The 24,791-nt window shown below is 42.5% G+C and overlaps 3 protein-coding genes and 1 long non-coding RNA gene across 5 annotated transcripts; 3 read left to right on the top strand and 1 right to left on the bottom strand.

Annotated features, from left to right (window-relative positions):
- Window positions 1-35: 35 nt before the first annotated feature.
- Window positions 36-9,063, bottom strand: tex2l (testis expressed 2, like). The gene is made up of 12 exons (XM_029851540.1): window positions 8,930-9,063; window positions 5,420-6,791; window positions 4,639-4,839; window positions 3,983-4,301; window positions 3,491-3,768; window positions 2,966-3,115; window positions 2,760-2,859; window positions 2,127-2,259; window positions 1,553-1,684; window positions 1,063-1,272; window positions 627-747; window positions 36-540 (listed from the first exon to the last, which is right to left on the bottom strand). The coding sequence occupies exons 2-12, from the start codon at window positions 6,758-6,760 to the stop codon at window positions 358-360; spliced, it is 3,168 nt and encodes a 1,055-aa protein (XP_029707400.1). The 5' UTR covers window positions 6,761-6,791; window positions 8,930-9,063; the 3' UTR covers window positions 36-357.
- Window positions 434-1,871, top strand: LOC115253390 (uncharacterized). Its single transcript, XR_003891727.1, has 3 exons — window positions 434-500; window positions 1,256-1,363; window positions 1,563-1,871. It is a non-coding gene; the product is annotated as an uncharacterized lncRNA (long non-coding RNA).
- Window positions 9,064-13,752: 4,689 nt separating the features above from the next.
- neurl2 (neuralized E3 ubiquitin protein ligase 2) lies at window positions 13,753-15,595 on the top strand. The gene is made up of 2 exons (XM_029842031.1): window positions 13,753-14,660; window positions 15,043-15,595. The coding sequence occupies exons 1-2, from the start codon at window positions 13,910-13,912 to the stop codon at window positions 15,156-15,158; spliced, it is 867 nt and encodes a 288-aa protein (XP_029697891.1). The 5' UTR covers window positions 13,753-13,909; the 3' UTR covers window positions 15,159-15,595.
- A 304-nt stretch (window positions 15,596-15,899) lies between these two features.
- On the top strand, window positions 15,900-17,238 carry LOC101065796 (methionine-R-sulfoxide reductase B1-A). Of its 2 annotated transcripts, XR_012451194.1 has the most exons (5): window positions 15,900-16,042; window positions 16,229-16,371; window positions 16,449-16,566; window positions 16,741-16,878; window positions 16,993-17,238. XR_012451194.1 is itself a non-coding variant. In XM_074084942.1 (4 exons), the coding sequence occupies exons 1-4, from the start codon at window positions 15,988-15,990 to the stop codon at window positions 16,755-16,757; spliced, it is 333 nt and encodes a 110-aa protein (XP_073941043.1). In that variant the 5' UTR covers window positions 15,900-15,987; the 3' UTR covers window positions 16,758-17,238. The 2 variants fall into 2 exon arrangements, 1 of the variants encoding a protein (XP_073941043.1); XM_074084942.1 differs by having other exon boundaries at window positions 16,741-17,238.
- The last annotated feature ends 7,553 nt before the right edge of the window (window positions 17,239-24,791 follow it).

Here is a 24,791-nt window from a genome sequence, read left to right as displayed (position 1 = left end):
AAGAGGTAACGTCCAGTTTTAGCAGGTTTTATTGTTTTTAAAGTAACAGCTCAATAAAAGTGCTACACAAGAAGTAATCTGAGTATGAGGAAGACAGATTCACAAACATGAAATTCTTGATATCAAGTGAATAAAGAACCTTTTCATATTTTATTAAGGTAATTGTAATTTTTACATTTACAGCTTTTGAGCTGTTTTTCATCCATGATTAAAAACAACCATCTGTAAACATCTAAAAAGCAAAGAAATGTGTGTGTAATCTCATATGGATCACTCTACATGTAAACATTAAACTCTGCTTAACCTTGGAGGCACAACTTCATCTTCTCCTCCTTCTCCTGTGGTTCTGATTCTCCTTCAGTCAGCGAGGCACTGGTTCAAGTCTGCTGGAATTCTCTCCATGGATTCCACGGAGGAGCTCCGAGAGCGCGGCGACTGAGGCGACTGCGACGACTGATGCTGCCCCGCGTGAAGACAGTCCACCCCCGAGTGCATCAGGGGTAAATAAATGTCATCCATGTTTGGCAGGACAAAGACTTTCTGGTGAATAAGTGGGGAAGGTGAGAGGAGAGATTAAAACATAACAGATGACAGAATTCAACAGTCCCCGCTTTTTTTTCTTTTACCTGGAATTCATCTTGGAGCTTCTTTTCAATCCACTCAGTCACATGACATAAAGTCACCTCCCTCTCCCCCAGTTTGGGACGGACATGCAGATCCAATTTGGGGGGCACAGAAAAGCTGTACCTAAAAAGAGATAATGACATCTTCAGTATATCACAGTCTCGCTGCACCTGATCCCTGTTTTCTTTTAAATGTCACTCAAACTGGATTCACTGCATGTGTCATCTGCTTTTATATAACACAAATATAACAGAATTTTTCTTCATTACTTTAATTACAAGTGCGAAGATGAGCATTCATTTTAATATTGCCTATTTTTTATTGCATCTGGAAACATTGTAAACACTATTAAATGTGTTTTATACACACTTTAATGTCTATTCAAGGGGTGGGGTGGGGGGGTTATAGTAGATAATTGATGGGGTTCTCTTTTCTTACCATATCCTGTCTGTTGGAGGTGGGGGCACATTGATGACCAGGGTCCCTGACAGCTCCTGCACCTCCACAGTGAGCAGCAGAGGCGTGTTGGACATCTCTTCAAACTTCTTCTTTATGAACTCATTCTCTGTTGCCTTTTGGAAATATTTGGATTTTGCGATTTTGTCCACAAATCTCAAAATCTTCTTTCCAGTCTTCCCGGCCCCGGTCCTGTACAGAGAGGATTAACGGGAGGAACGGAGCAGTGAGTCACAGCGATGCCAGAAGATTTAGTGTTCAGATGCCGAAAATGGGGTCTGAGGTAAAAGCACAGCGACGGCCATCTGGGGCTTGATGTCAGCACCGTCTGTTTTCTGTGCTGTGAAAATGAGCAATCGCAGCACAGATGGGGATGCTGACATTCTGCCGCGTCACCAAATGTTTCATTTTTCTCCCTTTTTAAGAATCTTTTGGGGGTACATATCACAGAACACCTTGTTTATTTATTTACCCATCCGTAGGTGCTGTAGATCCCTTCTCCCCAACTGTACCCTGAGGATCAGCCACAAGCTGCTCTTCTTCATCAGATGAATCAGCACTGGAGGACTCTTCATCACTGTCAGCCAAAACACTGAAGATAGGCCTGCAGTAATGGACAAAGGGACACCAAAGGGAGAATTCTCACACATTAATGGTGGCAAAAATGAATTTTGTGCAGTCTGGACCACTGACGTATGGAGCCTCATAAATCGTTTAAGTGTGATCTTTAATCTATTCCTGATGAACACTTGTTTTCTAAATGAGCACAGTAGTTGGATCATTAACTGACTCCAAACTCCATCTCATCTTATAACTGTTTAATAATGTGTGCTTGGAAAAAAGGAATAACAATGAATATAGAGGTAATGATCCTTTCTTCTGATTTGCTTTCTTATTACTAAAATAGTTAAATGGGCCCAGATTCTTGTGTGTATGTGTGCTCTCAGTTCGTGTGCATTTATCCATTGCACGCTTCCACACGTACAATCTTTGTTCCAAACATTCATGTGTAAATGGTTTTAGTACGTGGCCTTTAGGGTACAGACCTTGGACTGGGACTTTCTGTCATACGGTGTGTATCCTGAGCGCCATCTTTACCCAGCTTGGACAGGTTGAACTTAGTCTGCAGAGTCATCTGCAAAGCGCCAGTGTAGACCAGTTGTAATTCAACCCACAGACCTGCAGGGGGCAGAGCAAAGATGTCAATTCAAAGTATGTGGAGCGCAGAATAATCTGGAATAAACATAATAATCCTCTACACACTGCTCATTGGGCAGATTAAACTGGGTTTGCTGCGATTATCGAGACTTGGAATTTAATCAACAATAAATTACAACACATTATAAATCATCTCCTGCTGTGGAATCTAACAGATTAAGTCAGAAAAGACAAAAAATAAAACAAATTTATTGGCTAGAAGTGACATAACAGGTAAATGGGCAGATGGAGGATAATGCGCTCACATTAAAGGGCATGTTCTTAAATTCCAGATACACGCACCAATGCTAATATGCTCGAAATGTTGAAGGCCAGGGCAAAGTGGCCTTGTGCACTTTGAGATTACAGCAGGATAACAACATCTGATTGCTGCGTAGACCTCAGATGTAATAACATCAACCATAGGTCATCTTAGGTCCATCAGTGTTGCTTTAGATTTACCAAATGACCACTGTGCTCACCTCTTTGGTTGAGTTCAGGTCTTGAGGTTGAAGAGATTTGAGGCATGGAACATCCCATATCCAACTCAGTCAGACTCAACTCATTCATAAAGTAAGGCAGCTGCACAAATACAGCACATCAGAGCTTTAAAGGCTGTGAAATGTGTAGAAGATTAAACCTTTTTCTGACTCGATGCTACTGCAGCATTTAGGGAAGCAGCTCTCACTCTGATTTTGCTCAGTTTCTTCTGTATCTTGTGAGAAACCACGTTGGACCAGTGCTTTTCTTGCAGGAAATCCCAGAAGATTCGACCAATTAGAGCATTAGCCCATGCGGTTTGGCTCAATCCTGCCTGTTCTGCTACTTCACAGGTACACTGGAAATCAGAGCATGCGAATGAATAGTTAATTATCTAAGCCTAATTAGACAAGTAGATGTATGAACAAGGGACCCTCTGGCCCCAAATAATGGCATCCTGGGAATTGCGGCTGTCTGTGGTCTGTCACGAAGGTAAACTCTAAATGCTGGTCTAGGATCACCAACCAGTGCTGATGGCATCAATATTTCTTGTAGTCAAACTGACAACTTGAAACCCACATGACATGAAGACCAGGGCAAAGTTCTGTAGCAGAAAATTCCACTGTAATGAGCTTAACATTGCAAATTGACTTCGACTGTCAGGGGTTTTAATGCTTTGACTATATAATGGGAACATTTTCCTTGTTTAACTTAAAGCTTAGGCTTGACTTACACTTCCTTTGATAGTGGGGCTCGTCTCTAGGCTGCCGGCTCCAGGACTGGAGAGTGGGGTTGTCTCCTCTATGGCCAGGAGATGAGTCATGTAATGGTGGTAATCCAGCACTGATAGAACCTTGGTGGTGGCAGAGGGTTTACTAACGTGAGCTGCACAACTGTCTGAGGCAAGAGGGCTGGGGTCATCGGCATCATAATTGTTGCCCTCTGTGCTGGAGGCAACGCTGCTGAGTAGATGACTTGCTGAGCTAGGGTTCAGTGCTGAGGCTGCATCACCTGGGAGAGTATAAGAAACACTCACCTGGATTGCAAAGAAAGTCATAGCAGAAAACTTTTCAGATTAGTTTAAAACGAGCAGTAGTACGTCTGCACGGCGCACTGTCAACTCTAGTTAAAGCTTGAAATGCAAAGAATTGGAGCACGTAATCCATAATCCACACATACATGTATGAGAGGACCTCTCTAATGCAATTTGAAAGAGTTCTCATACCCGATCTGGACACACATCCGCCAGAATGCTGTTTTTCCATCTCTGTATCCTTGGCTGCGATCAGGAAGTGATGGAACCACTCTTCTTTCTCTCGCCCCGTACGTCCGAAGAGGTAAAGTGTGACGGGAAGATCACGGACATGTTCGGAGAAGCTTTTTTCTTTACATGCATGTTCAGGTCCTGTCTCTGTTCCCCCTAAATTCTCTGACATTCCCACGTCACCCCCCTGGGAATTTGCTCCCTCTGCCAGCTGGATACAGATGGGATACTTTGGATTCCAAATCCTCTTCCTAGCCAGAACAGATGGCAGTAGGAATACCTTTTGGGAACAGTGGTCATGATTAGTTAGGGCAAGTGACAACAGTTAATTGCCGAAAAAAGGCGAATTGATGTACTGATAGTGAATATTTAAAAACATGTCAAGGTTTCTGTCTAATATCTGTTATCTCTAACTGGTTTTCATTGCAGTTTTTGGGGATTTGGTTAAAATTGCAAGCAAAGTAAGGATTTTTTGAATCATCATCATCAATATCATCATGTTACAGTTGTCAATGTGAACATTAAAATCAGTATTCCAAGATTCTCATTTTTCAGAGGGTTGAACAGTTTCAAACAAGCCTCAGACAGGGAACAAAAGCACAGCTATGCACTCATACTCTGCTCTTTGCAAGTTGAAAGGAGCGTGACTTGACAAAGGTGGCATCGAGGACTTTCTCATCATACATGGCCCTGCGGCTGATGTTGGTACGCGGCGAGTCCAGACGGAGATGGGATCCCTCCAGGGTGGCAAACACAGAATGAGTCAGAGCTGGATGGTAGGTTTCAGGATCGTATTCCTGAATTTGATTCATCCAGCCCTGAAAATTAAGAAAGTAACGGTTACATTCACGTCACAGCCTCACGGGACTCATCACGAGACAGCAAAGCCCAACCCCTCTCCATAACGCCTTCCGCACTGACAAATTACAGCTTCCTCCTGTCTGTATCCAGAAATAATTGCCTTTGAAACGGACAATGTCTTGGTGGTAGCTGTCTGCTTACCCCGCGTGCAGTTTAGCCAGGAGTAGAACAGTAATTATGCCAGCAGCTCAGGCAGTTTTCATTAATGAGGGTTTTGCAGTAATTGCACTCTGGGCCCTTTAGTTTTAATCCATGAAAGAAAACAGACATGCTCTAATTGTTCTAATAGCAAGGCGGAAAACTAATTAAAAGTATTTTGACCAGTTTATACTCTTAGGTATCGTCTTTTGGCTGGGAATGCTTTAATGTGTACGTACTAAGAGGGTTTTTTGATGAGTCTGCAGGCTTGGCTGGGAAAATCCTCTAGTGTTCCTATTCACTCTGGTCATGAGCAGATTGTGCTTTCTAACCCACACATAATTGCTGGGTCAAACCTCAGAACTCTTTTGGATAAAATCACAGTTTGAATCGACTTACCTTGAGAGTCTGAGGCTTGCTGCAGACAGTCGCACTCGCCAGCATCCTCTCTTCGAGCAGTGTTTGTGGTGGTGTATGTGGAGGGCCTGGGCAGTGACACCAGGAGGAACCCATCCTAATGAGAAACAATCCAAGCAAAAACCCCAGAGCCAAGCCCAACGCCAGGCCTGACAGGTACGGACTGAGTGGTGTTACGAAATAAACATAGGACAGCACTGCCACACAGAATAAAGTCATGCGTGGAAGAGGTCGTGGTGGCTGAGGAACAGGAGTTCCAGAGAGAGCTGATGCATGAACCTGAAGGCCGGCGGGCGGATCTCTCGCTTTTGCTCGAGTGTCTGTGGCTAACACCTGCATCGTGTCACCATCTGTGCAAACCTCTAGCTCCTCATCCCCGCGTCTGTCGGAATGTATGGGACAGTTTTTACGGCGGCTTCTTCTAGTCTTTCTCACAGGAGGCCAATCAAACACAGGTAAAATATCACCATCTAGTTTTCTCAAGCTGCCCACTGGAGACTCAGGTAAAACCATATCCACACTGCCGTCCTGGACCAGACTTTTAGGGCTTCCTGCACCCAACCGCTGGTGTTTTGGACTTCCTGCGCTCTCCTCTCGCATGATTTTACTGAACATGCTGCTCAGAGGTTCGTGAACTGCCTCTGAAAGCTTCCTCTTGGTGTCCTCTAACTCCATTTTAAAGAAACCACCTTTCAGACCCTCTCCGCTTGGAGACAGCGAGCTGGGAGATGGAGGCGCTGTGCGGGAGTCCCCACTGCTGCGGGTTTTTGTTTGGGTAAGCTGCTTCCACAGGTGGAGGTTGAGACGCGAGTCTGACTTGGACTGAGACACCTCGGGCTCTGATCTGGAGAGCTCTGTTGAGATCGACTTGACGAGGTTGAGCAGGGGCTTGGGTCTGAGGGTGGAACCTTCTTTGAGCTCCAGCTCTGTGGACAGAGACTTGACCAGGCTTGCAAGAGGTCGTTGGCTAGGTGAAGACGGTCCTGGGGAGAGGAAACTAGGTCCGATTTTAGTGCAGTTGCCAAGAGAGCCAGGGGATGAAGGTGAAAGAGGGACGTGGAAAGTTTGGGATTGCAAACCTCCGTCATCCCCAACAGAACACTGCCTCTCTTTGGACAGAGAAATGGAGGGGTAATCATCCTCATTGTCAAGGGAGAAGATGAGCTCGCTGTCATCCAGACTGTCCCATTGTCCTTCTGTACCGGTCAAGTGGATCTCAATCCCTCGAGGAGTGTGCCTCTTGGATGCTGGGGAGCAGCCTGGAGTCAGAGGCTCCCCACCTTCACTGCTTCTTTTGTCTCCATTTTTTCCGCTCTCTGCCATTTCTTCACATTACTTGACATAGTCGAGGCACCTAAGAGTCATTGAGAGATAATAAAGCAGGAACATGCTCAGCTGCGTTACATAGCCTTGGAGGCAGAAGAAATAAAGGCAGTGAGGGAATAGGAGGGATGATATAGAGGGGTGTGGGGGTGGGTGGGCTTGTGCATTTTCACAGAAACTGTTTCCAAGTGCAAACTACACAGAGGGAAAATCAGAGAGTTGAGCTCCAAAAAGTTAAATAAGTCTAGAATATTCTCAAATCTATCTGGCTTATATCTGAGGCTTTCCTTCCACATGCCAAATTTGTTTTTAGAGTGTTTTAAAAATAGACAAAACAGCCTGTCTCCCCCAAATATTGCACAAACTAGGCCAGCGCAGGCTTGTATATCGCTAATATCTTCTGGGGATGATTGGATGCTTATACAGAAATTCATTCAGTTTATGTACTGCAAAAATAAAACATGCCACACTGAACCATTATGTTTATTTAAATTTAAAAAATGTCATTTTAATTTATTTTATGAAATCACGCACATCTGGATGGAAATGCACTGCAGGAGCTGGCAAGTCTATGTTTAAGGAGTAGCTCCTCACATTGGACACGAGCTGAGAAGCAGCTTTTTGGGAACTCGTTTCTTTGTGTGATCTCTTTGAGTCACTTGCCCTCCTCTTTATGAGAGTTAAACCCAACCTTTGACTGATCAGATTTACGTAACTATATTACAGCGGTGCATGGCGCAATTTCAACTAATTCTGCAGCAGCTGGCGGATTCTAACTAATCTCCTCTCACCCAAAATCTATGAAGAGGAGATAAACCTCACATACAGTCAGGCAGCATTAGTCTTTCCACACAGGGGCCACAACCTGTGAGGTGCCAGAAAACACACATATGCCCATAAATGCTCATTAGACTGGCTGCAAAATTTCCCCTGAGCTAATAATATGACAAGCCATGTTTACCAGGTGGTAAATGAATGCTCTTGTTATGGTTCTTCTTTCTAATGTGAATATATACTTTTAATATGTTTAAATAATTCCAACCCAATGGTTAATATGAAAACTGTGACGCAGACCATGTTAAATATCTGCCTTGGCTGCACTGTAATGTTCGATCAATGCAACACATAAACGTTACATGCGTGTGAATGCGTGTGTGTGTGTGTGTGTGTGTGTGTGTAGTTGATCAGACACGGACAGTAACAATCTCAGATTAACATTAATGCAGGGTTTTACTGTGAGATCTGACAAATCACATAGCAGGATTATAGGCTAAAGCAGTATGTGCTGGGGTGTTTCCAAGCAAGCTCCTCTCTCTGATTCAATGTTGACTGTAAATTATTAGCGACATCATAGCCACATTTAGTTCTTTCGTTCCCCTAAAATCAATGGTCATACATTTATTCATATATTGAAGGATGATTAGAATTAGTTCATTTATAATACTTTGAATCAAGTCAGAGTCAAATGGTCTAAACATCTAAAAAAAAAAAAAAAAAGTAATTACATGCTCCAGTCTATGCTTGATAAATAAAAAAAATCTGCAGTTCTTTCACAGTGACAGCAGCCCCCTTGCTAGCACCTAATTGCAACGGTTTTATTACAATGAGCTACATCCTGATTATACAAAGTTACAGGAAAATCATTTTGAATAGGAATAAAAAGGATGAACTGTGACTGCTGCTCTGCAGTCTACATGTGTGACTGTTATAAAATCAGTATGAACAGGTTTTGTTGCGCCTCTTCCAAGTTCTACCTTCCTAATTTCACTCTAATCAATAAATCTCAGCAATTTGAACATAAAAACGTCAATGTCAATCCAGTAAGTATGTATGCAGGAATGTTGCTTAAATCAACACAAACTAAAGTTATTAGCCTTTTTCAATATTCTCTTCACAAATTGAGTACATTAACTGTGAACCTATGTCAGATGTATTGTTATTTTTAATAATAAAAATAAACCATGAGCCTCTCAAAAAACAAATAAGCACATGCAGATGGAGCGGGCTGCTCGATCAAAATCACAGTTGCATTCGACAGAGGAAAAACCAGTAAATGTGAAGTAGAAGTTACAAAAATAACAGCAAATCACAGTGGGCCTTGTTTACCGCACCACCAGAAGGGTGATGCATGTGAAAATGCAATAGTTGCACTGAGGAGTATTCACTTACCCAAAAGAGTAGTTCTAGCATCATGGATATGGGACTGTGCGCTCCAGCTAGTGTTGTGTTCTGCTTGGGTCTCTCTCCATTTGTGAGTGCAACAACTGTACAGAGAGGAGTCTCTCTCCCTCGCTCTCTCCCTCGCTCTCTCCCTCGCTCTCTCCCTCGCTCTCTCCACGCTCTCTCCCTCGCTCTCTCCTCGCTCTCTCCCTCGCTCTCTCCTCGCTCTCTCCCTGCTCTCTCCCTCGCTCTCTCCCTCGCTCTCTCCCTCGCTCGCTCCCTCGCTCTCTCCCTCGCTCTCTCCCTCGCTCTCTCCTTCGCTCTCTCTGTCTCTCTCTCACCTTCCAGATGTGTCTGATGCTCTGCTGAGAATCACAGCTGATTATGAAAAGCATGGCTTCTGTGTATCGTAATCCAGATTAAAAAAAGACTCCTACAGCTTTAACACACACATGCACGCATGCATGCACACACATGTACGCACACACATGCACACACACTTTCCTAACACAAAGTCAACACACAGAGTGTAAATGGTGCCTAATGGTAGAAAACATGACAGATTAGATCCCCCCAATGTTAAATGGCATTGTTTTCTGTCCTGATGAACAGTCAGATTAGAATCATCCAAATTTTTAACAACAGCCCCCAGGTACGATTATGTGCCCTGATTTGTGTGTTCACTGGCAATGAGGTGAAATTCCTTCCTCTCCTCATCCCTTTCTCCATCTTGGCCTACATAAAAGAGGGTGGAAGTCCTAGAAATGACAGTCTGAACAATGAGGACAGATGAGGGATGCCCCCACAACCCCCATGTAATCGCAGCACAATAAATCAAATTAGAATACGGCTGACAAACTCCACAGCCATAAATTTCTTATGTAGAATTTAGAAAACAATTGAACAATTGTAGAAAACAATTGAAATTATTCTGTATTCAAACAAGTAATGAAATAAGTATATCTGTGGAATATAATTGATTGATATTTACAGAGCATGAAATGGTTTCGTGAGGAGTGTGCTATGAGAAACGAGAAAAACAGCAAGTGGCAAAATATTTCTGAAAAACCAGGAACTTTGAGTCACTTAGTAAAAGGATTTACTGGAGAAAAACATTATAAGAGGGACAAATACGCATTAACTAACATATAAAAGAAAAAGGGTTTGTTCTTGCATAGCCAAAGTCAAATAGCGACACCTTGCGGTAAGATTACAGATTGCACAAGGCTCTTTGGGGGGGAAAATAACTGCATATTTTTAGAGATTAGTTCTGCGATTGTACCTTTCGATGATGACTGTATAATATAAAATAATAGTTCACTGGATCAATGTAGTAATATCATTTTTAAAAATATTTAAAAGAAATCAACAATTAGCCAAGTACATGCAAACAAAACATTTGAGAGACAGCAGCAGCTGACATTATTCTGGTATATCTTCTCTGCATTTTCATTTAATTTCATTTCCCACTATTATCACATAACCATTCCTAAATCTCATTAAAATCTGAGTTTAAATTCTGCAGTCCGCATCATCAGTGTGCCAGTGATTATTCTTCCATGTGCTGATCATGGCTACTCTCAGAAGTGATAAAATAGAAAAAGAATAAAGTCAGCTGGTGCTGTCTGCAGCAGCTTATGCTCCTACAAGAGTTCCCTTTACTGATGACTCATCCTTATATTCTAAAATTATAATTTATAATTTATATTTTCCACAGACCTCTGAGCCCTGGTACATTACGTCAACTGGTGCTTCATGTAAGAATAAAAACCTGAACAAAAAGCTGAACAAAAGACATGTATAGCACCTGAATGACCTACTTGGCTGTAATAGCAAAGAGTGAGATTATTATATGATTATTCAGCTTGTCTTTTTTTAATTTGCAAACAAAAATATCTTAAATTCTGGGTTTGGGCTGTCCTACAGTATACATCGATGAGAGACTTTTTGTTTAAATTGTGACAAGAGGCTTTACCAATAGAAAAACATTTGGACCTCTATTTACGAACGTCTTGACATGCGGAATTTTCAGGTTACGACACGCCTCAAAGGGAAAATATTTCCTCTAGTTACGAAAGACAAAAATACGCTACCGCTGATACTCACAGCTCGCGGAGTTTAGCGAACGCAAACATGCTTGTAGCTGCTCTGCCATTGGCTATCGCCTAGCATTTTCCTGCCATCCCATTGGCTAGGAGGGACGTCAATATGTACAAGTTTGTGTGTATCCCAGCGTCGCCTTCGTTTCACTTTTATTCGCCATGGACCTCAGGAAAGTGGAGAAAAGTGAAAAAGAAGAAAAGAAAAAGAAGAGAGCTTTTTGTCCATACAAAGGAAGCAAGAAATAATAGAAAAGCATGAAAAAGGGATGCATTTGGTTGATCTCGCCAAAGAATATGGCCGTAATACATCGACGATCGGCACGGGATTTATTGTGGGTGTTCGTATGTTTGTCCATTAGATGGCGGTGTTACCACTAGTGTTAACGTTCGTTGCTAGTATTGACGGCTAATGTAAGATTAGCCTGTAATAAAGTTAATTTTGTTCCTGGAGAAGCCTTGCACTGAATTCCTACATTTATTTGCGGTAATCTAATTGTAACATGTATTTGTTACATGTTTTGATGCATTTTTATGATTTATAAAAAAAATTATGTCCGAATTGTTGGGGACTTTAAAGGATTAGGGCATTTACATGGAAAATGCGTCTCTACGTAATTTTCAGGTTACGAAACAACTTCCGGAACCAATTAATTTCGTAAGTAGAGGTCCCACTGCAGTGAAAAACATTAGAGGGTGTAAATATGAAATGGTTTCTGTCTGTCTGTCTGTCTGCCTGCCTATACAACCTAATTACCTTACTACCGTATCATCAATAAAAAAATAATGTAGGTAAATACCGTGTGTGTGTGCAGACGTTGCACCCTTGGGTGCCAATAAAGAAACACTTAAGAACTCCTGCATTCTAAATTCAAACTCCCATCAACAGTTTATTTATTGAATCAAAAAAGACATTGGTTGATATCCCCTGGGTTACCATGGTAACACACTCCTAGCGCATATTCTTGTGTTCTATGTTGTGTGTTAATAGCCAGTCATATAACAGCAGGACTAAATAAACCTGAGCGGTTCCAGGAAAGCACAGAAGCCCTACAGCTTGGATGGAGAGCGGCTCGATTCAATGACTGGTCGAAACGAGATGGGAGCACTGGAATCCACTAAAAGGTCCTCAGTACTCCAGACACACTGGATCCGAGCGATCTTCATCGATCTGTAATTAGTCTCAGCGCATTTGCTCTGCATACTCATTCTATCCAAGGTAGTTTTCTCTGTCAACTGGACTGGGTTTCTTCTCTTCAAGAGAAGAGAGAAAACTGACAGAGAAAACTACCTTGGATACAATGACCTGGATGACTGAGAATTTACACAGACATACTCATTCTACAAATCCTACTTATTCTCTACCTGTGAACTTTCAGAGTTGGGTGCATTTTTAAATCCAGCAAAGAGCCAGTGCCATCTCTGTAACTGAACAGGAAACAGGCAAATTCGGTTAACTACACTTTTAAACTGGTCGAAATGATTAGATTCATATCAAAATAATTTAGACAAATATTGATGTTTACTTTTTGTTCATTTATTTGTCCGTCACGAGGAAGCTTCAAAGCTTCGTCTGAATGCGTCACTAATACAGACTTTCTAAGACTGGAATGTGAAACCACGTGATCTGATTGGTCGTTATCCGCACTATAATGAGTGTTTATCACGGATGTTCCTGATATTACTCCACATCTGCGCAACGACCACAAACTCCTTGCTTAAGTATTCTAACCCCACTGATAGTCTTGTTTCTACTACAAGAACAACTGTGACGAGTGCAATTTGGACCCAAAAGCAGCACTCTGGAAAGCTGGAACCGTTGGTAGTGACTCTTTATTAGTACACAGGCAAACAGGAACTCTGGCAGACAAGGAAACCTGCCTGCAAACCTTCAACCTTATTTCCTACAACCACCCAAATGAGAAGATGGTTGTTGCAGCAGTCTTTCTCTCAGCATCCTGTCTGTCCTCATCACTTCAGAATATGTTTATTTTGCCTCCTCTTGAGATGGTCTCCATAGTTCTCCTTCAGGTTTTCCAGTGAATTAGAATTGTTGACCACAAAAATGAAAATCTGTGTTTGAGATGAACTGGACCAGAACAGACTGACTGATGGACTCACATAAAAGTCCACAAGCGCTGAGTAATTCAGATGAAACTTACATCTCCAGTGTGAGATGTTGGTCTTTTCGCAAATATCTAGTTAATTATATGGCTTTATTAAAAACATCCATCCTTCATTTGTGATTTTGAGCTAAAATACAAGCTCATTAACAGTTCAGCTGTACTACCGGTAATATAATGACGGCAGAGTGTCAAATCATCACTTTTGTGACCTCGGTGTCATGTGACTCCAGGCACTCTGAAGGGGGCCGACATAAAGGTCCACCAAAGGACAGAGCAGCCCCCACCCCCCATGTCTGTGGTAAAGTGCCCTTTCATTTGTGAGCAGTCTATTGGATTCATCCTCAGCTCCATATCTCATCTGGATGGACAGAAGAAACCTTTTAGCATCTGTGAGCACCATCGAGGAGTTATGGTTCAGTAACTGGGGAGGGTGAAAGTGAATGAACACCTCAACTTTGTGCTCCAGTTTGGTGCTTGACTGTAGGCATGTTCCCACCTCCAACTACACACACACACACACACACACACACCCACACACACACACACACAGTCATCTGTTGACATGTGCAACTGTTCAAAAATAGCACCCTACCAGAATCTCCCCTGAGTGTCCCACAGACTGACAGAGCAGGAATCTAGTGTGTCGAGCCTGGAACCAAGTGTTGGGCAACAGTGTCTCTGATTTTTTTTTAAATTCTTTTTTAAAAACTCTATTTCCATTTTTGAACACTAAAACAAGAACGGAGCCTATCCCTGACCAGTTCATGGAGTTTCACCCCATCCACGGATCCAATGTCAGGCTGGATCACACAGGAACTCAAGCCACCCGAGTTGACAGCTTTGCTAATGGAGTGTGTTTCAGCAAACAACCGCTGCAGCCTGGGGAGATTTTCCTCGTTGAGATTGAGGATAAGGAGCTGGGCTGGTGCGGTCACCTGCGGGTTGGCCTGACGGCCAGAGACCCCAGAGGCTTCGAGGAGGTGCCAGAGTACTCCATCCCGGATCTGACGGATCTCGGGGACAGCTGGGTGTTTGCCATCACTCGCAACCACAACAAGGTCGTCGAGGATTCTGAAGCAGCAGGAGGAGAAGGTGGAGATCTGGGCAGGGGCAGGAGGTTGGGAGGAGGGGAGGCTGAGGACGACGATGGAGGAGGTGGAGAAAGAGGCCGCAGCAATAACAAACCAAAGATGTTCTTCACTGATTCCCACTTGCACATAGAGAACATTTGGATCCCCAGAGACAAGCTGGTTGGAAGGAGCAGGCCGGGACGGTACAGTCACATCCTGGACGATTTGTTCAAGACTAATGCTCTGCCCCCTACAGCCAGGCGCAGCAGGATAGGTGTGATTTATGTCCCTAAAGGAAGCCAGCTGGCAGATATGCACATTATTATTAATGGGGAGGACATGGGAGCTTCTGCCAAGGGGATCCCCACCACACAGCCTCTCTACGCTGTAGTGGACGTCTTCGCTGCCACCAAGTGTGTCCGCATTGTGCAGGTGGAGTATGGATGTGAGTGTCACAATAAGCATATCTAATTCTTGTTTATTTGTTTTGCAAAGGTGATTCTGCCCTTTTCATGCTGCTCCCTGTAGTTTAAGGGCAGTGTGGTCATTTTAAGATATTAAATGATTTTGAATTTTTTTAATGAGTCTTTTTGTTGCACGTGACTATGATCATTTGTTGATATTTGTGGACTTTTTTTATTTCTATATTTTTCTTTCTACTTCTCCTTTTAATCTTGTTTTTGCTCTTGCTTCACGACAATCAGTTTTTGGATATGGTTTTGTTGTTTGTTTCCAAGATTCAATTCACTGATTCATCCATTTTCACCGTGTTTTTCTTCAGTGATCTTTAATCACAGCCTTCGCAATGCTTGTGTGTTGTTTTCCAGTTTCATCCCTGCAGACACTGTGCAGGAAGGCCATCCAGAAACACATCATCCACAGGATGGCCATCGATTGGCTGGAGCTGCCAGAGGCACTGAAACACTACTGCAAGTATGAATGAAGAGAAAGCAAACAGCTATGGACAGAAATATCATGGAGCACTTTATTTAACAATGAAATAAAGCTCAGGGACGTCTTCTTAATAAAATCAAGACAGCTGAAACGCTGAAATAAAATTGAAATAAAAAAACAATTGCACATATTGGATGTGTGAGTGTGAGGTTCTAATTGGCACAATATGCCCTTCGATGGAATCATAGAATTAAGATTATGATGACAATTATGTACTTTACTAAATGTACTTTGTGATTGTTTTTCATTAATTGCTATTATAGTGACATATTGCCTTTTTAAAATGCCAGCAATATCTCCACAGGCAACAACAGTTTGTTCAAAAGCTAAAGAAAAGCCAAGAAGTATTTTAACACCATGTTAGCTTAAAATTCACGCAAACACATTTACACGTGCCATGCTGGGTTTTTGAAATAAAAGATACACAAGATGTAAAATAAAGTAGTTCAGGTGTCTTTTGTAAGGAAATAATACATTGAATCAAACATGAATGCAGAAATATGATAATTTAAAATAAGAACGTTTAAAAATAGTTGCATATATAAAACTGGTGGATTGTAGGGACTGTTATAATAATAACAACAACAATAGTAATAATAATGATAACAACAACAACAGCAATAATAATAATAATTTGACCTAAAAATGAAACACTGACCTCTGGTGGCAGTACAAATAACCGCAATGGGCGGGGCCAGCCAGAATCTCGTCTCACGAGAGGAGCAGAGGTGAACGAGAGTTACTGGTCCCTTCACCCTTCTGAAGCGGATTAACATCGAGTATATACAGTATAACACTTCATCCACCACACACCAAAAATGTCTTCTTGCCAGTTTTTCGGCGGCGAAATTTACAAAGATCATTTTAAACCAGGTGAGGAAAGCGATGACGTGTATTGATCCGCATTGATGCAACATAACCTGCATCTAGTAGAAATTAGACATTTGAATGTAATTTAGATTACATGTGAACCATTTTAATGTCATATATTATATCGCAGAATGAGGAACAAATATTCCAAATCTCTTTTCAATGAGTGTTATGACCCTGTCCCCGTAGGTATTTATGTGTGCTCCCAGTGCAACCACCCCCTGTTCTCCAGTCGCTCCAAGTTCCCCCACTCTTCTCCTTGGCCAGCTTTCACAGAAACCATCAGAGAGGACAGTGTCACCAAGATGATGGAGACTCTCACTGCTTTCAAGGTGGACCTTAAGCTCTTAGACCTCACTAATGACTGTTTATTCTATTTCTACTGAATGTATATTGTTGATATTTGCAGGTCCTTTGTGGAAAGTGTGGGAAGGGGCTGGGCCATGAGTTTATCAATGATGGCCCCGAGGATGGAGTGTCACGTTTCTGAATATTCAGCCACTCGCTCAAGTTTGTCCCCAGTAAAGGTAGGATGAATAGATTGTTTTGAAGACATTGGTTGCCTGGACACAAAGTGAAGTTCTGCTGCAGTAGGAAATTCCAGAGTATTTTAAAATGATTTTTGATTTTGATTAACTAATAATTGTATGTGACAATACTGAGAAAAGTACTAATATTTTTTTTTCAATTTCATTCCTCAGGAAAAGATAAACAGTAAAGAGTGAGACATGGACTTTGACCTGCTGAACTGGTCAGATCAGTGGATGATGTGGACAGGAGAAAAAGCCCCGAGAGGGACCTCCTGTCCGCTGAAGATCAGCCTTCAACTTAATGACAAGGTCAAAAATATGGAAATATTATATAACTAATGACATATTCATATTTAACGTGTGTGGTATTGCTTTCACACATATTCCTGCAACAACAATTTTGTAATCTTTTCACTTTTTCAGGACCCCCGTGCGTTGCCATCTATTTATTGTTTTAATTACTCCTGTTCACGCTTCAAATGTACCCCAAAGGTCTATACACCAAAGAAGCCCCTGCAAGTCATGAAACAGCATTTTTCATTATTCTGCATTATACACATACAAGGATAATATTGCATTCAAGCATTTGCATTTAAATTAATTGTTGTGGAGAATAATTACAATATAATTGTATTCTTCCTGCAGAACAAATAAATAAACCAAAACGTTTGGAAATTATTTTTATTACTATAGCTATTCATGATTTTAAGTAACATTTTCAATGCTGAAAGTTAACATTTCAAGTTATAATTAATTTAATTGGTCGTCATACCAGGTATGGCCGCTAGATGGTAGCCTCGTCCTCCATTTCATAATATGCAGAGGCAGCCTGAACACCCGGTCAAGTGAGTACTTTTATATAAGGTTTGTGAATTTAAGTATAACATAATTATATCGGCTGTTATATTCTGGGATCAGACTCTTCATGCAGCAGGTCATATTCTCTTGGTTTGGCTAGGGTTAGGGTTATTAGTGAACGATGAGGCCATTATTGAATGGAAGTAAAGAAGAAGAAATATGAGAAAGGTAACACACTATTATACTCCCCCTCTATACCACACACATCTCTTACATTAGACTAGATATTAATAAATTCAGACATTAAAATCATGGCCAAGTCCACCGTCATCCACTTTATTGGGCCCACCAAAGACATGTGAAGTTAGAGGCATATTTTCTATCAAAACATCACTCTTTGTAATGTATAATTACAAGAGGCCAGCATAACATTTGTTGATGAGCTCTCAGCATCCGCGGCGTAAATGTTCTGAAGCCATTCCCCACATCTGTGCAGCTTCTCTTTTACACGCTGCCAGAGGTTTTAAATCTCACGCCTCTGTGGTGGAGAACGTCTGACCTTACTTCGAGGCCGTCGTCACGGCTGAGCAAGTTTCCTCTCCTGGCTTGTGTTTAATTCTTTTAACACAACGTGCCCTGTTTTGTTGGTGGATGCCCTAATGTTCTTTTGAATCTTTACTTGTCTATTTTTTAATAGGAGGTGCAAATCCAGAGTCTGGCAGTGTTCTCTTCTGCTGTACCCTTTGAGTTTTGCAGCTGAAGTGAACTCTGTAATTAAAATAATTAAAATCTGTGCCATTGTTTGTTGTGTTTGAAATTCAACTTACTGTATTCTAACTTGTCATTTATCTCCCACATCTAGCAGTTTCCCTCAGGACTCTTCAATTTTCAGCTGCACTCCCCCCCCAAAAAACTGCAGCCATGCTAGCGCCTGTAATTGGATGATGCTATAAATAGAAACCAGAGTGAAACACGATAAATACGATATGCTGATGTCAAGTTATTTGGGTTAATAAAGGTCTATTGTCTTGACATTTTTCCATGGTTTTGTCACTGTGTCGTTTAAATTCCTATTTCTTAAATGAAACATAAACACACCACGACAATCTATCTGTCTTCAACACTGCTCTTAATTGTCTGACTGGGTCTGACTTTGTTTTTCTGGCATAGATAAATGAGAATATCATCCCTTTCAGCAGTATGTTCTGAAATTAATACAGCGTATTAGTAGTTACAAGTATGTCTGGACCACAAACACGTTAATTGCTAAACCTGATTTGAATGCAGATTTGGTTGATAGAATTGTTCCTGCTGCCACTTCATGCTGCATCGATAAATCCTCCCAATACTGATGTTTAACACGTCTGTCCCAGTCATATCTTATCCGAGGACATTTCACCTTTTCCTAGGAGCAGTGGAAGAGCCAATTGTGAAGTTTGGTTTGGCATTTCATGACCGCTAGGTTAATGTCTGATTCAGAGGGATGAAAATATGCAGAAAAAGTTAGTTGCACAGTATCTTAAAAAGATATTTGGCAGTTCCACCAGCAATTAAAATTGTCTTAGGTAAAGATCCTCAAGTCAAAAGTGATTTAAACAATAAATTAAACTAAATGTCTGAAGTTACCAAAAACAAACAGAAATCCAGACGTGATAAATATCAAAACAGAGCTGAAGTGCTGTTTTAGCCCCTAGATGGACAAAACTCCCAGTTTGTTTTGGCATATGCGACTTTATTAAGTTCCTATCAGCACAGGAACCCAGATCAGATAAGATTCTGAACCCTAATCGTCTCATCAGTCACCACCCCTCCCCCCGACCAAACAACAGGTGGATTACATCATGGTTATTAGAGCATGTTAGTGCAGCCTGCAAAGCCAGAACACACAAATGTGCAACGCCAGCAATGTTCGGTAAGAAGTTTGAGCTGTGAAATGTTCAAACGCGCTTAATCAGCCCAGATTCTGACCCATCTGCCACCAATCTGAGCTGGTCCGACCCTAAATCTCCCGTCTGTCATCACGAGACAACAAACTTCTGCTGACAGATGTCATAATTTCTGTCAATAATTAGTTCCTGGTGCCAGGATGCTTCGGTGGTCAGGCCTAAACCTGCCCTCAGTGCCCATGATGCAGTTGGGATTTTGCTGTTGCAACATCAACATGTTATTTTCTTCACATGTTGCCAGTGCTAATGCAAAGAAATAAAATCAAAGTGTGTTGGGGGGGGGGGGGGGGTGTTAAAATTCTGCTTTTGCGGTGGCTCAAACAAGACCAAGACCAAGACGCTCATCAAAAGAGAAAATGTTAAACTGGCTTCTGGGAGAAAAACTTTTTAAACTTCCTGGTTTCATCATCAGGAGTTGTAAAATCACCTCCTGCTCCTCAGCAGCCATCACTGTGATCTGGCTCTGAGCTGTCCAGCAGTCCTCTGGACAATCATCCGTCTCCACATCCTGACACGTGATGCCGCTAGACTCCAGCTCTCGGCTCATCAACCAGGCTGTGTGTCAGCAGACCTCACACACACACACGCCTGTGTGCCGGCCTCCATACATCATACCCGGAGCGTCGGAGCGTCGGAGCGCTGGACCGCTGGAGCGCTGAAGCGCGGCTCAATAAGTCAGTCAGAGCGGGCAGCACTGACAGGAATGTATCGACACCTTTCAATTGGAGATGGGAATCAGTCGGAACGTGATGGGGGACTTTGCTGACTGATGGCCTTCAGCTTTACAAGCACTGCTGGCATTAACTCAGGGCTAAAGCTGGAGCATCTCTACACATGTTGCTGAGCTGATCTGTGCCACATTAAAGACGAAAGATGCGTCCAGGGCTCCAGACAAAGGTTTATTAAAAGAAAATACAGGTTCAAATGGATGAATCCGATGAAATGCCCTTTATGGCCATAAAATGGCTAACAGACAGTAGTTCTGTCTGCGTGTTATCTGCAGCCCCGACTGCAGATAAGCGCCAAACACAACGTCTGAGGATCTGAGCTGCCAGAACTCCCCGAATTAGAGCGACGCAGGCTCAGAAACGGTGCAATCAGGAGCTTTTCTCTGCTGCGGCCCTGCAAGTGTGATATGATTTATCCTGTGTGTGTGTGTGTGTGTGTGTGTGTGTGGTGGTAGTGGTTTTGGGGGTCATGTTTGTTTAGGCTGTCTGTATATGCGCGGGTCGGGCTCACGCTCACAGAGGTATAATTCTGTGGCCAGGCTGCTGAAGATCTTTCACATTCCCTCGAAGCCCCACAGTCCATCGACCTCAGCGGCTCGAATGTCAAACAATCAAACAGGGAATTCTTCCTGTCTTATTATTCACAAACACTGTGTGGCCACATGGTCGGGCGCCCGTCTATATTTACAGTCGTGTCCAGTTTACCATCCTCTTCTGAAGCAGATCATAGCAGAGGGGGGAAAGGAAGCGGGGATGATTATAGAGGAGTGTTTGGTGCATGAATGACATCACGGCTGTAGATCGGCGAGTTGGACGGCTTTGGAAATCCTCAGCGCAGTAGCTGCAGCGCGCCGTCCAGGAATCTTGGCCAGTTTTCCAAGAGGAAGATGGAAAAGCAACAAAGGGATGCCTGAGCGTAATAGCACACAGGCGCGCACGTATAACTGCGCTCACTTAAACCGAGGGTGCTGTTGGCTTCACAGGGTGGTCTGGACCTGGAGTTACACCTGTCAGATAGCTTATCAAAGACATCGACTCTTTGCGGCCGTCAAGTGCAGCAGAGGTCAACTGATAAGTGATCCAACTGACGTCACCTCATCTGTTGCCTCGCAGATGTTTGGAAACCATGATCATTTGTGCTCCGTATGCACCCAAATCCATGATTTATGAAGTCATTTATGAAGCTCTGGCTGACCTGCAAAACTCACCCGCACTCGAGTTTCTGGGAAGTGCGTAGTAACGCAGGATATTTAAGCAAAGAAAACCCAAAACCTTAGGACATAAAGGCAAAGTGAAGTTAAGTAATTAATAATACCTTAGTAAGAAAAAGTTCTCCCAAAAGCAAACTGTCAAAGGATCGAATCAAAAGAAAGAAAACCCATCGGCTGCCTCATCCAGACTACTGTTTGATATAAAACACAGGCTCGCAAATTATATTTCTCTTTCCTTGTTAAACAACTGTCTATATAGAAAGGAAATCGTAAAAGCTTTACAAAAAAACCCAACAGCCTCACAAATGCAAGACAGATGTTTTTCTTCCTATTTCTGAACCCATTTCATGTCCAGACATTGAGGGCATTAAAACGGTAGACTAAAGGCAAAAAATAAGACTAAAAAGACTAAAAAAAAAGGGAATACTACACAGGTTAAATGATATTTTGAAAGCTTTTCTGAGTGCACTTTAGTAGCATTCTGAATGCTGTTAGCTTTTAGCAGCATAAATGTGCAGAGATGAGTTGATTTCTCTGAGTTGTTTTGTCTGGATGGCAGTGCAGCATGAATCACCTGAATGTAATCTCTCTCTGCATTGTTACTCCACCAGGTTATGAATGGGCCCAAAAAGCTGCAAAAAAAAACAGTCAGTCAGCAGCCAGTCATCATGAGACAAAAGATCAGCACCACGATTACACTCACGAACACATTCAGAATGTCTGAGACACGTCAAGGGGTTTTCTTTGAGACTCAAAACTATCTGAAATTCAAGTCCCCCGACCCTAACCCTGCCCCGACAGACATTTTTCTGTTCTCAAGATAAAAACACATCAAATAAATACAAGCGAGGAGCATTGAGCCATTAGCGAACAACTGAAATAGGTCTACTTTTATTGGGTATCAGCTACTGTTTAGCCACAACCACCTGCAGTGTAAGCTGAAACCCAACCAACATGATCACACAGGGTCCCTTTAATGACTCTTTAAGCTGCTAAACATTTTTATTATTCCTTTCTTTTCCCTCCTCATCCTGTACGGGCATGCCTGGCACTTTACGTGCCTCCTTTCCACTCCAAAACATTTTTTGGGCAACGAGGTCGTAGCCACACCCGTGTGATAATGCACGCTGCAGCCGTTCCCTATACTTACCCAGGCTGCCGCAGAGCTCTGCCCTGCAGTTACAGCTGAGAATATGCTGCCACCACCGGCATGGACGCAGGCTCGCAGCACGCAGATGCTGAGGCCTGTGTGGGCTGTTTTATCCATGCTCTGTGTGACTTTTTCAATTGGCCTTCTGCAGGCTGCACAAATTCCTGCAACGTTTTCTCTGTTCAACTGTCAGTCAGACTTTGCGGAGGCGGATGCAGGCCCCCCTCCCCCACGCAGATGTTGAGTTGTTGTGTCTGGAAAGGCTGATGAGGTTGTGTGGCTGTTTCAACCTCAACATTTTTATTTAGTTTTAAACATTAGAACTGGGAAGCTACATAATTCACAACATATTGCGTTCCCTTTCTGCATGGTTCACAGGCAGCAAGGGAACAGCAATAAATGCAAACGATTATTTATTATGTACATTACATTCAATGTCATTGAACGTAAGGAAATATTCAACAGTATGCAAGAATACTGAGACTTTCTAGCAACAAAATGACCTGGAAACACACGTTCACACCTGATCCAAGCACTGGTGAAGAGAAGAATGCAGTAAAATACATGTGCAGATGTGCAAACCTGATCGACTTTGTGCTCTGATAGTGTCAAAAGCTGCATCATTCACTTTAATGGGCTAAAACTGCGTGTTTCCTGCCTGCAAATCTTCCTGTGACTATAATAGAGGGACCAGGCCTTTTGGATGGTTCAGTACTGTATTCTCTGTGATCCAATAGTGGGATGGTCCTTTGTGTTAGGATACAATGCCCCTTGGGTACATCAGAGAAGCTGCATTCACACAGAAAACCAAACATTTGATATACACTGAAAATTTGTGGAAAGTTGTAAAAACGCATCGACATGGAGCGGTTTTAGTGGGAAATCGTGGACATTATTGAGAGAGGAAGGCTGCAGGCTGCTACAGTGATGGAATTACAGAGTCGAACAGTCGCTGCCGAGCTCTGCACAGCTGTCCGCCTTCCCACCGATGCAAGAATCCTGCAAAGTGGAGGTCACTAACAGACGCAAGTATGTGGGAAAGCCACCATTCAGGTGTTCAGGCTGACAAAAAAAATGCAAAGCGCTGGGTCACCAGACACTCCGCTGACAGGATTAACGGCACGCATCGGAAGGTTGCGTCTCTATAAGGTGTCACTCGACTGGTTTAATAACTCTCTCTGTTCTCTCTGTTTCCTGTTTCAGCCCCTGTATTTTGAAGACAAGTTAACCGTGCATAAACCTGAGTGTAAACACTCCATACTCCCCTAACTGCCAATATTAGTCTTTCCACTGTGTGATGAGAGAAAATTAATAAGGAAAAATAGGAAAGGTGGTCCGGAGGGGCACCAGAGAGTTTAGCTTAGAACTGCTAATTTAAATATGAACAGTACAAATCTGTTTATCTTAAAAGGACCACAGAGTAGGTTATCATCATAATGTAATATTGTTTTGCACGAATAGCCCCCACAAGTCAAGCAAAGCAGCACTGAAGCTTGTTTTAAATTAAATTAGTTCTTATAATCATCCTCAAAACACCGGCCGCTGTTAGCGCATCACATTCATGTGAACCGTGCAAAAAGCCATATCCGACGTTAGCTCCAGGAGAGAAAATGGCTCAAATAAAGGAAAAGCAGGGCACATTATCGAACCCTTGGACTCCAGAGTGCCACGTCTCTGTCTGTTTTCCTACATCACAGCAAATCAATATTGAGGAGTGCTCGAAGAGTACAGAAGGATAAATGATGCCTTCTCTGTTTAGAGACTCGGCCAAATTGACAGGCTGCCATGTCGGAAGAGGTTTAAGTCAATATATCGTCATCCCCCACAAATTCATCATTCACGTGGCTACGCCTGCACGCAACCTTTAAAACAATAAACAGCATGTGTATTCTAATCAAACGGCAGATCTCAACAGGCCACCTCAGGCTGACAACCCCCACAAAGGTGGTTTGATTAGCATTTATCACAGAAGCTTTTGCTTTTACAGAATCAGGAACAGGATTGGTTTTTCCTTTTCTTTATTACATTTGCCACTTTATAGTCTAATGAGTATTGGAAATCATTCCTGCCACTCCATTGGACATTCTGTCATTAAAGGAAGTTCCACCAGCCAGCGGGTTTACTTTATGGAAGTCTGGCAAAGAAAAGGTTATTTTTTAAGAAAGGTTTGCGGGAAAAGACAGGATAAATAGATGGAACGAACATCGGTGATGACATTATAATCTGCGCCACCTTCGGGTTTTTAAAACATCTCCCATATAAACTAGAGTGACTTCTTCCAGTCTCAAACATGTATTTTCATGGTGCTTCTAAGTATTTCGCAATGGAAAACAGTTACAGAAAATTTTACAGGGGGACAGAGTTGATGCCTCACCTGTCCGGCCCTGTC

Source organism: Takifugu rubripes, chromosome 1, assembly GCF_901000725.2.
Source record: "Takifugu rubripes chromosome 1, fTakRub1.2, whole genome shotgun sequence".
In the NCBI taxonomy this organism is placed as follows: Eukaryota; Metazoa; Chordata; class Actinopteri; order Tetraodontiformes; family Tetraodontidae; genus Takifugu; species Takifugu rubripes.
The sequence above is the reverse complement of the archived record's forward strand: the minus strand, read 5'-3'. Positions and strand labels throughout refer to the sequence as shown.